Source organism: Oncorhynchus tshawytscha, linkage group LG08 (genome assembly GCF_018296145.1).
Source record: "Oncorhynchus tshawytscha isolate Ot180627B linkage group LG08, Otsh_v2.0, whole genome shotgun sequence".
NCBI classification, from domain to species: Eukaryota; Metazoa; Chordata; class Actinopteri; order Salmoniformes; family Salmonidae; genus Oncorhynchus; species Oncorhynchus tshawytscha.
The window spans coordinates 27490146-27502793 of record NC_056436.1 but is presented as its reverse complement, the minus strand read 5'-3'; the positions used below and the strand labels follow the sequence as shown (position 1 = coordinate 27502793).

General features: G+C 42.2%; 1 protein-coding gene and 1 long non-coding RNA gene across 2 annotated transcripts; one reads left to right on the top strand and one right to left on the bottom strand.

The window, feature by feature from the left end:
• The first annotated feature begins 529 nt into the window (after positions 1-529).
• Positions 530-1716, top strand: LOC121846888. The gene is made up of 3 exons (XR_006083875.1): positions 530-1232; positions 1356-1506; positions 1579-1716. It is a non-coding gene; the product is annotated as an uncharacterized LOC121846888 (long non-coding RNA).
• A 920-nt stretch (positions 1717-2636) lies between these two features.
• On the bottom strand, positions 2637-4358 carry LOC112256738 (protein FAM181A). Its single transcript, XM_024430194.2, has 2 exons — positions 4004-4358; positions 2637-3803 (listed from the first exon to the last, which is right to left on the bottom strand). The coding sequence occupies exon 2, from the start codon at positions 3721-3723 to the stop codon at positions 2890-2892; it is 834 nt and encodes a 277-aa protein (XP_024285962.1). The 5' UTR covers positions 3724-3803; positions 4004-4358; the 3' UTR covers positions 2637-2889.
• Positions 4359-12648: the final 8290 nt, after the last annotated feature.

The window sequence follows — 12648 nt, the reverse complement described above, 5'->3', positions numbered from 1 at the left end:
TGCTGTGGAGATTTGCAGCTCCTTCAGGGTTATTTTGGTCTCTTTATTGCTTCTCTGATTAATGCCCTCCTTGCCTGGTCCATGGGTTTTGGTGGGTTTAATGGTGCTCCATGGGATGTTCAAAGTTTTAAAAATATTTATAACCCAACCCTGATCTATACTTCTCCACAACTTTGTCCCTGACCTGTTTGGAGAGCTCATTGGTCTTCATGGTGCAGCTTACTTGGTGGTGTCACAGACTCTGGGGCCTTTCAGAACAGGTGTATATATACTCAGATCATGTGACACTTAGATTGCACACAGGTGGACTTTATTTAGCTAATTATGTGACTTCTGAAGGTAATTGGTTGCACCAGATTTTATTTAGGGGCTTCATAGCAAAGGGGGTGAATACATATGCATGCACCACTTTCATTTATTTTTAGAAATTTTTGTTCACCTATTTGGACTATTTTAAGTAGGTTCATTACATGAAATCCAAATAAAAATCAATTTAAATTACAGGTTGTAATGCAACAAAATAGGAAAAACGCCAAAGGGGATGAATACTTTTGCAAGGCACTGTATATGGTTGAAACATCAGCATACATGGACACACAAAAAAATTGTTGGGCAGGAGCCATCATTAATCCTCCCAATACCTACAGCACTCATAGTAGCAGCCCAGCAAGGACGCGTAGAGGCCAATGCGATACCTCATTAGAGAAGGTAGGTTACAGTGTGTGTAATGCTGTAACAGATGACATGGTTGGCCTTATAGTACATATGGCTTTTTACTGTAGTCACACAGACAGGTGATACATTCATTCTTATTAAACTCATTCAGTTTTCTCCAAAGTCACTTTTTCCTCAGGTGCTGACATCAACATGCAGACGTAACGGTGCTTACAGCCCTGTATGAGGCCAGTAAAAATTGCCACAGGGAGATAGTGGAGCTGCAATTCTCTCCCAACACAGATGCCAACAAACCCACCAAGACAGGACTCCTACCTCTACATGTTGCTGCTCCGTATGGACACCATGAGTATGTACGAGTGCACTGTGTTTCTCCTGTCGTGTCTCTTGTATTGCTTTTGGTCAATGGCTGTGATATCTGGGCCTACTTCAGATGTGCATATGGTTGCAGCCCACACCCAGCCCAGGACAGCATAGTCATCGACATCAACAATGTACTGCCTACCAATGACATGCCTCTTTTAACCTGCACATGACTTGTTGCCAGCAAAGTACAGGTAAGGCAAAGTAGGCTCCTATTGTGATCATGATTATTCTGGGAACTTGATAAATAGCCTTTTTGGGGGAGGGGGGCACGATGCTCATTATCTTTTCTTTCTGTTCATTCTTATATCCCTTAGTTTTGTGAGTTGATCTCATCAACTGTGTGTAACTGGGCAGGGCCCATCGTAGACTTACTGCTGGACTACGTTGGTGATGTTCAACTGTGTGCCAGACTCACCGAGCTCCTGGATGGATGACACGAATGGCCCAGCATCAAGACCAAGTCATGTGAGTACATCAATGAACACAGACACACACACACTCAAACAGCTGGGACAATCTAATACAGTGTTTCCTCAGTGTCAGCCCGTCCACTGATGCACCTGTGCAGGCTAAGGATCCATGAGCAGATGGTTGTGTCCAGACTCAGGTCTCTGGACAGCCTACCCCTCCCAGAGATTGCTGCAGTACCTCAGCCTGACCAGACACAGCTTTGATGACTTCTGCCCTGATGGCAAATAAGGCTTGTCAGTGTTCCTGTGTGTTGTGCCTTATAGTATATTAAGTTACCAGTTTACAGGATTTTTAAAACTGTATTTATGGGGTAGTGATGATTGTGCAAAATGTGTGTAATGGAGAATATGTGTGTCGTGTGCACGTGGAATGTCTGTGTCGTGTGCACATACAGTGGCTGTGAGCTGCAGGTCTGTGTGGATGGGCTGACGAATGATGATAGATAAAGGCACAGCAGTTGATAGTCTCCTGAAGAAGTGCAGCATAACTGAGCTAAAATTAACTCAAGGTAAGCTTTTAAAATACCTGTCTTTCAGATGTTTAGGCCGAGTTGAACAAAGGGAGACAATCAATATGAGGCTTTATGAAGTGTGCTTGCTTGGATGGAATTTACTTGTTGGTATTCAGCACTGATTTTGTAATATGTTTTGAAAGTGTGTTTTCAACAAACCTAGTGTAATGAGTGTATATTATAGTTGAGTTGTTGTTGTTATTGTAAATGTCAGTGCTAAAAGGCTATTGAAAAAGGTGTTCGAACCAAAGAAAGAAATCTAAAGATCTACTGTTTATTTAAAAAATAAATGTAATTTCTCCATTTCACAAGTATTATTTACAAACAAAAAATATCAAGAAATAGTGTGGGGAACTATCTGTCAGTCTGTGTTTTACTTTTTGTTGACAAACACAAGTGAACTACATGTAATTTTGATCAATTCATTTTTAAACCAGTGTATTTAAGAGATATATACACCATGAGGTAATCAACACACCTCTCCTTTAGCATAGATTATCACGACGAATCAAAAAATGGACAACGTCAAATGTCACTCCATTCCTATATCAACATAAATTCCCTTCCATTTTAAAAATGAGAAAGATGAAGTAGTCTACATTTTTCCGTTTGAGACGGTGCTATGATTTTATAATAAATTCCTTAGACGTTATGGAACCCAAGTGGTAAAGGTGCAGGTGTTCCAAGCAGAAAAGTTTGGTATGAAATGTAAGACTACTTAAGTGCTTATTTATGACTACTCTTTAAAAAAAGAGAAATGCAAAGTTTGAAAAAAAAACGGCATATCGAACTAAACACATTAATATTTACATCTTCATTATTGCTTAGGCAATTATTAAGCTATGATTATACGTCTGTAATTGTGTTTAAATGAACCCAAACACGTTGAAAATGGATGGCGGGACCGTGGGTTTAGTCGGTATGGGTTTGACCACGACATGCGTGTAGTTCTTATGTCGGTGTGTTATGTCGGGTGTTTCCGTTTCAGCCACTGTGGCTTTCCCCCAGAGTCCCACAGCCGATTGTGGAACAACTATGTGACTCTGAAAGACGTGGTGTCCGTGGTACTGAAACGGACAGAAACCGCACACATTGACGTTATGAGAGGCCACGTCCAGTTTGAGCGGTTCTTTCTCAACAGAGCCACGTCTATTGGAGAGAAGCAAGCTCGGTGTTAGTTCCTCGTGAGCTTTTTTTATTTTTTCAACATCGTTGATTCCTATCACACCTTGGCTCTTTTTCCATCCATACTGCAAATAGTCTGTGTTGGTTTGGGCTAATCGGGGTTCCTCCCAAAACGATGCAGGGAGTTGACGTTTCCTCATGGGTACCTGTTCTTGCTTACTGTTATCACTGTCTACAGTTGGGGTTTGAGCCATCCTTGCGTTCTCTACGTCTCGCGCATCCGAAACCCCTTTTTCATTGACGCGCGTCGTGCTCGGGTGAGTTGTCTCCAATGAATACTCGCTGGACGTGTTCACCACATCTTTGGCGATGCTAGACTCCGTGGACCTGTGTGTGTGGCATCTAGGCATCCGAGCGTATTTCTGAGAAAAACGCTTGAGCTGTTTCTGCAGGTATTTCCTGTGGTCCACAGAGCGCCTGCAAGGGGCTGATTTGTCCAGAGCCGCCTTGATGTCACTGGATGCCAAGTTTACAAAATTCAGTAACGTTTTCACCTCACTGTCTGTACTTGCCATTTTACAGTGTAAATATTTTAATCCATAGGCCTACCACCAAAAAAGTCCATGCAAATGATATTCTTCTTCATCTTTAAAATCTGAAAAAAATGAATAGCATCATAAGATATAAATATTTAAGAAAAATATTTAGAACTTTATACTCACATTATTTGTAGTTCATAAGGAATACCACAATAATCACACAATTACGCACAGTGCCTAATAAAACAGGAATTACGCATAGCCTAACAACACGTAGGTTGCAAGTTATCCATTCATAACCACAAATAAAACTTACCATGTCCCCTGTTGAGGATTCTCATTCCTGTCTCTCTCCCAGAAGTAGTCTGAGTGCTTCAACAAGTTGAATGAATATAAACTGCGTGTAGTGTTGGTGCTTTCCTTGAACCAATCAGCGACCTCAGTCCCCTCACAATGCACCCCAATCAGCCTCCGAGCCCCCGGTATTGAATTCTTTGCCATCGCAAATTGTTGTCACGGAGATCCTCCAAGAAAAGCGGCTAATAGATGCAATATTTCTGCCCGGTCTTCCGCGCGCTCATGGAACACCCTTACAATAGTTTATCCATACTTCTAAATATGCCCCAAGAACTACCGTGCATGATTAGTCTGACATAGGCTGTTAATGGTATGGGTATGCTTCATCACTGCGAGACAATTTCAACTGTTGTGATCTAGCCCCCCTCCAGAGTGCTGTCAGATGTAGGATTTGGTGGGAGTGGGGAGGGGGATCTAAAGAGCACATATCCATGGAAAGGGGGGTTGAGCGCTCAAGAATCTTGTCTTTCTATTTGCCCCCTCAATCGAGCGACACAAAAGCTGAATTACTCATTCAAACCTCGCGGGACAAAAGGAAAGGAGCTGGATAGCACTCCTGCATTTGTAGTCAAACATTTAGAGACTTAAATCGAGTCGTCATGAAGGAGAAAGAGTTAGACAAAGCCCATAGAATTGCCATCAGTAAACATTTTCCTGTGTCATATTAGTGGGTCTCCATGGCTCCTTCTGGCCCGTGGACAATAGCACAAGTTTGCACACTCGAATACTGTCACCCTGCCAACGGCAACAAGTGCCAAAAACAGGACAATCCCCGGGGAAAGCAAGGGCTCTGCGGGGAAGGTTGCAATAGAGGAGGAAAAGGGGACCTGTGAAATGCTAATTTAGGTCCATCCCCTTATTGAAGAAAAAAAGAGTACCTATCGTTCCATTGAACAACCACCTCTTGCATCAGTGTGGCATGAGATGTGAGGCAACCGTTTCCACATGACCATAACCACAATACCGCTCTGCTGCCATCAGCCCTGACTGCAGAACATTTCATATTCATATGTTCTGACTTCTCAGAGTCAAATTAAAAGTTAATATATTGTAATGTTTGCACCTGCAATGTCTCTATAGGCATATCATATGTTATGACTAAAACTATACTAACTTGTTATTTCTCTCAGGATGTATAACCTCCATAATGTATCTTGACTAGTCCAGTGCCTGGTATGATGGGGTGATCTCTCATCTACTGCTCAGGCTGTTGGCCCTTGGAGAGGCAACAGGACCCTACTGTCCCCATCTCTTCTTCATTCACCTCTCTGTTCCTCTCAAAGGGCCAATTAACAATTGTGCACCCCTCCCCTGCCCTGTCGCCCTACTCCTGTGCTTCTGAAGTGACTGAGAGAGAGAAAGGGGAAGTATAGTGGCACCAATAAACAATAAATCCCACTATGTGTCCCTGTCATCATGCCAGTTTGAGTAAGATGGATGGAAGAGAGGTTTGTAAGCCATTTCAGATTGTATGTGATGTGTTATGGGACCCAGGGTAGATTATAGAATAATGAAGTGCTGAACCTCATCAGAAATATGACTAGAAAGGAAGCACTAATCAATTCAAAGTCAATCACTGTAAAACACTGTTGCTCTTATCCTTGTGTAATAACACTTATTTCCGGTACTCTTGTAACTTTGTGTTGCTGTTATTAGACAGATCAGATTGTAATCACACACACACCACAATCAGCGTAGTAACCACAACAACCTCCCTGGTTCTTGGTTGCCAATCGGTCATTGAGTTGACAGCACAAGACTCCCCCTTGCCCTCTGACCCCCAGACAGCCCTGCTCTCTGGGTGTTACACCAGCACCCTCATTATCATACGGCACATCCACTTAACACACTCCAGCCTGCATACTTCCACACTCCAGCATCACTAATAAACACTTTACATTTTGACACTTGTACATGTAGTAATGTTGTAATTACTTTAGTATCAACATTATATTAATTTGTTATTTATGTTAATATCATATCCTCACACATATTGCATCATATTATAGTGTTTTTAGTATTTTATTCTCTAACCACTTAACCCCCTAATTGTCATGTGTTGATGCACAAGTATAAATATACAGTATTTGGGTAAATCATATTATTCTGACATTATCAACTCTGCCACTAGATGGCAATACACCTCTACAGTCTAGAATGCTGTAAGTGCTGTATAAAGCTTTGTTTAAGATAATTACACTGAGGGACCATATTTTTGATATTATTGAACAATATTTAATATCAGTAGTTACTTTGAAATTGTTATAATTACTTCTGAGCAAACCCAGAAACTCCTGAAACCGTTTGTGTTTTTAGTTTATGTTTCCTTTATATCATGTACAGGTTACCCCATTGGGGTTAAAAATGTATTTTACAAGAAGGACTGGTCACAAGATGACAGGTCTTTAGTGGGTATGAGTACTTCATTCTATAGTCTGCACTGTGGACTACACTGTATGATGCTGTAATAAGGTAAACAACCAATCTATCTTGATTAGCAAAAGACAGCAAGAGAGTCTTAACCTGAATTCTGTGTGATGTTTGTCTCTATGGAGCGTGTGGATGTGAAGGATGGTGTTGTGGCACTGGCAGGTGTTTTGTGGTTGCTGAAATCAAATTGAGGAAGCAGGGCAGGAAGTGGATGATGTAGAGCTTCTTTCGTGTCTGTTAATCGATGCAGGGATAGACTGCAGTGGAGGATAGAGGAGCAAAACCACTAAACAGCTCCCTCAGGAGAACTCAAACCATCTAGAGAAGACATGTATGCCAACACTTAAGACTTCAGAATCTGAAAAGGTATTTTTACTGCCGTGCCAGTGCTCATCAATGTGTAATCAGCTTTAATGCAATCCTCTCTGGATGTGCACATTTGATAGCAGCAAATCTTTGTTTCATACAAGACGGAATGCATTGCATTGCTGCAGTATACTTGTTGACTGAATTGTCCTTCATCAAAAATAACTTGAATAATTGGATTTGGTGCCAACAGCGTTCTTAAATGCCAGGTCTTGTCCAACTTATCTCATGACAGAGGGGCTGCGAGCTCTGTAATTCATATTGCACTAGTCAGTAGATCCTTAAATGCCGACCCTCCCCTCTGGCCGCCACCTTATAATGAGCAGATTGCTTGTCATATAGGCATGTAACAACAGTGCTTTGACTTGATTATATATATACGAAGAAGGAAATATTGAGTCTGAAATTGGGTGTTAGAAATATTAATTAAATACCACATCAAAAATATATCCCCTTTGCCACTGCAATAGAAAAGTCAATAGAGTTCGATGTGCTGTGTAAATAGTCATACCTTCATTCATGGTCCATAAATTAAAGTCAACATTCATTTATTACCCTCCATACATAGTATTTTCCCCCATCATGTTTAGTTACCACAGGAATGGATAATGATGTGAGGAAATTAGACTAGACATCACATTAAAGAGTTAATTGACATCAGGCTAGCCAGTGTTTTCCCCTCCAGAGTGTTTAGAGTAGATTTGTCTAATTAGAAGAAGTAATTGACCTTTAGTATGCATCAACCATTTCCACTCTGTGCTGATCATGGAGATATGCGAAGAGGATGAGAATTATATGGAGACAAGCAGGTAAGGAGAGTACAACATTGGCTTGTCCACTGAGGTCGTGAGAGAGACACTGTAAACATGGACTAGACTCAGTGGATAACGGTGTCCTGTTATTTACAGAAGACTGCATGCACATCCAAACTGTTACGCAACTTTCCTCTCTAAATGTTCCTTCAGAAGGGTCGGCAATTGGCCAACCTGGTCTCAGAACAAAACGTGTTATACAATGTATGTTACTAAAATCAGTGCAACTCCAGTTAATATATGTTACATTAGGTTACATTACATTGGTCTACCAATGTAATAGCAGTTGTACAATATGATAGGAATTGCAGGACGTATGGTATGTTACGAATTATAATTTGTATGATATGTTGTCTTAATGACTCGCCCTGTAGCATTCGCATCTGTAGCCATGAAATGCTTTGAAAGGTTGGTCATGGCTCACATCAACTATAAAAATAGAGTCACATACTATATATAAACTCCCAGTAATTTATTGGATAAATCACCAAAGTTTCGGCATCGCTGTGCTTTCTTCAGGCTCACATCAAACCCATCATCCCAGACACCCTGGACCCACTCCAATTTGCATATTGCCCCAACAGATCCACAGATGATGCAATCTCTTTTGTAATTCACACTGCCCTCTCCCACCTGGACAAGACGAATACCTATGTGAGAATGCTGTTCATTGACTATAGCTCAGCGTTCAACACCATAGTGCCCTCCAAGCTCATCACTAAACTCAGGACCCTGGGACTGAACACCTCCCTCTGCAACTAGAGTTACTTTGAAAATGTTATAATTACTTAAGAGCAAACCCAGAAACTCCTGAAACCGTTTGTCTTTTTAGTTTCTGTTTCCTTTATATCATGTACAGGTTACCCCAGGTGGTGAGGGCAGGCAATAACACATCTGCCATGTTGAACCTCAACACAGGGGCCCCTCAGGGGTGCATGCTTAGTCCCCTCCTGTACTCCCTGTTCAACCACAACTGCATTGCCGCAAGCAGCAATGGTGAGGGGACTAAGCATGTCGACATGACGGTGGTTGGCCTGATCATCGACGACGATGAGACAACTTATAAGGGAGGAGGTCAGTGACAACAACCTATCCCTCAACATCAGCAAGACAAAGGAGCTGATCGTGGACTACAGGAGACGGAGGGCCGAGCACACCCATATCCACATTTTATTGGTGCTGTAGTGGGGCGGGTTGAGAGCTTCAAGTTCCTCGGTGTCCACATCACTAAGGAATTATCATGGTCCACACACACCAACACAGTCACGAAGAAGGCATGACAACACCTCTTCCCCCTCAGGAAGCTGAAAAGTTATAGACTGTTCTCTCTGTTACTGCACGGCAAAACCTGATACTTTTACTCTCTTTTCCGAACGTACTAGACGACCAGTTCTTATAGCCTTTAGCCGTACCCTTATCCTACTCCTCCTCTGTTTCTCTGGTGATGTAGAGGTTCAACCAGGCAGCCTGCAGTGCCCAGCTCCACTCCCATTCCCCAGGCGCTCTCATTTGTTGACTTCTGTAACCGTAAAAGCCTTGGTTTCATGCATGTTAAGCTGGGGGTAGTATTGAGTAGTTTGGATGAATAAGGTCCCCAGAGTACACTGCCTGCTACTCAGGCACAGTTGCAAATATATGCATATTATTAGTAGATTTGGATAGAAAACACTCTGAACTTTCAAAATCTGTTTGAATGATGTCTGTGAGTATAACAGAACTCATGGCAGGCACAAACCTGAGAAAAAATCCAACCAGGAAGTGGAAAATCTGAGGTTTGTAGTTTTTCAACTCTTTGCCTATCGAATATACAGTGTCTATGGGGTCAAATTGCACTTCCTAAGGCTTCCACTAGATGTCAACAGTCTTTAGAACCTTGTTTGATGCTTCTACTGTGAAGGAGGGGGGAATGGCAGCTGAATGAGTCAGTGGTCTGTCAGAGTGGCATGAGCTGGTCATGCACGTTGATGTGAGAGTTAGCTTGCGTTCCATTGCATTTCTGAAGACAAAGGAATTCTCCGGTTGGAACATTATTGAAGATTTATGTTAAAAACATCCTAAAGATTGATTCTATACTTCATTTGACATGTTTCTACGAACTGTAACTGAACTTTTTGACTTTTTGTCTGGCCTGCACGTCATAAATTTGGATTACTGGGCTAAACGCGCGAACATAAATGAGGTATTTGGACATAAATGATGGACTTTATCTAACAAATCAAACATTTATTGTGGAACTGGGATTCCTGAGAGTGCATTCTGATGAAGATCATGAAAGGTAAGTGAATATTTATAATGTTATTTATGTTGACTCCACAACATGACGGATATCTGTATGGCTTGATTTGTTGTCTGAGCGCTGTACTCAGATTATTGCATGGTGTGTTTTTTCGGTAAAGCTTTTTTGAAATCTGACACAGCGGTTGCATTAAGGAGAAGTGTATAATCTATAATTCCATGCATAATAGTTATATCTTTTATCAATGTTTATTATGAGTATTTCTGTAAATTGATATGGCTCTCTGCAAAATCACCGGATGTTTTGTAACTACTCAACGCGCCAATGTAAACTGAGATTTTTGTATATGAACTTTATCGAACAAAACATACATGTATTGTGTAACATGAAGTCCTATGAGTGTCATCTGATGAAGATCATCAAAGGTTAGTGATTCATTTTATCTCTATTTCTGCTTTTTGTGACTCCTCTCTTTGGCTGGAAAAATGGTTGTGTTTTTCTGTGACTAGGTGCAGACCTAACATAATCGTTTGGTGTGCTTTCATCGTAAAGCCTTTTTGATGTCAGCCACTGTGGTGGGATTAACAACCAGTTTATCTTTAAAATGTTGTAAAATACTTGTATGTTTGAGGAATTTTAATTATGAGATTTCTGATGTTTTGAATTAACATTAGAAGCCTCCTCCCTAAGTTTGTTTTATTCACTGCTTTGGCGCACTCTGCCAACCCAGATGTCCTAGCCATGTCTGAATCCTGGTTTAGGAAGACCACCAAAACCCCTGACATTTACATCCCTAACTATAACATTTTCCTACAAGATAGAACTGCCAAAGGGGGCGGAGTTGCAATCTACTGCAGAGATAGACTGCAGAGTTGTGTCTTACTATCCAGATCTGTGCCCAAACAATTTGAGCTTCTACTTTTAAAAATCCACCTTTCCAGAAACCAGTCTCTCACCTTTGCTGCTTGCTATAGATCACCTTCTGCCCCCAGCTGTGTCCTGGACACCATATGTGAATTGATTGCCCCCCATCTATCTTCTGAGCTTGTGCTGTTAGGTGACCTAAACTGGAACATGCTTAACACCCCGGCCATCCTACAATCTAAGCTTGATGCCCTCAATCTCATGCAAATTATCAATGAACCTACCAGGTACAACCCCAAATCCGTAAACACGGCCACCTTCATAGATATCATCCTAACCAATATGCCCTCCAAATATACCTCTGCTGTCTTCAACCAGGATCTCAGCGATCACTGCCTCATTTTCTGCGTTCGTAATGGGTCTGCGGTAAAACAACCACCCCTCATCACTGTCAAACGCTTCCTAAAACACTTCAGCGAGCAAGCCTTTCTAATCGACCTGGCCCGGGTATCCTGGAAGGATGTTGACCTCATTCCGTCAGTAGAGGGTGCCTGGTTATTCTTTAAATGTGCTTTCCTCACCATTTTAAATAAGCATGCCCCGTTCAATAAATGTAGAACCAGGAATGAATATAGCCCTTGGTTCACTCCAGACCTGACTGCCCTTGACCAGCACAACAACATCTTGTGGCATTAGCATTAGCATCAAATAGCCCCCGCGATATGCAACTTTTCAGGGAAGTTAGGAACCAATATACACAGGCAGCTACCCCGATCAACAGCCCTCCACTCCCCACAGCAACTTGCCCAAGCCTCCCCATTTCTCCTTCACCCAAATCCAGATAGTTGATGTTCTGAAAGAGCTGCAAAATCTGGACCCCTACAAATCATCCGGGCTAGACAATCTGGACCCTTTCTTTCTACAATTATCCGCCGATATTGTTGCAACCCCTATTACTAGCCTTTTCAACCTCTCTTTCGTATCATCTGAGATCCCCAAAGATTGGAAAGCCGCTGCGGTCATCCCCTCTTCAAAGGGGAGACACTCTAGACTAAAACTGCTACAGACCCTGCCTTTCTAAGGTCTCCGAAAGCCAAGTTAACAAACAGATCACTGACCATTTCGAATCCCACCGACCTTCTCCGCTTCGCAAACCTGATTTCCGAGCTGGTCATGGGTGCACCTCAGCCACGCTCAAGGTCGCAAAAAATATCATAACCACCATCAATAAGAGACGATACTGTGCAGCTGTATTCATCGACCTGGTCAAGGCTTTTGACTCTGTCAAACACCACATTCTTATCGGCAGACTCAACAGCCTTGGTTTCTCAAATGACTGCCTCGCCTGGTTCACCAACTACTTCCCAGATAGAGTTCAGTGTGTCAAATAGGAGGGCCTGTTGTCTGGACCTCTGGCAGTCTCTATGGGGGTGCCACAGGGTTCAATACTCGGGCTGACTCTTTTCTCTGTATATATCAATGATGTCTCTCTTGCTGCTGGTGATTCTCTGATCCACCTCTACGCAGACGACACCATTCTGTATACTTCTGGTCCTTCTTTGGACACTGTGTTAACTAACCTCCAGATGAGCTTCAATGCCATACAACTCTCCTTCCGTGGCCTCCAACTGCTCTTAAATGCAAGTAAAACTAAATGCATGCTCTTCAACCGATCGCTGCCCACACCTGCCCGCCCATCCAGCATCACTACTCTGGACGGTTCTGACTCAAAATATGTGGACAACTACAAATACCTAGGTGTCTGGTTAGACTGTAAACTCTCCTTCCAGACTCACATTAAGCATATCCAATCCAAAATTAAATCTAGAATCGGCTTCCTATTTCGCAACAAAGCACCCTTCACTCATGCTGCCAAACATACCCTCGTAAAACTGA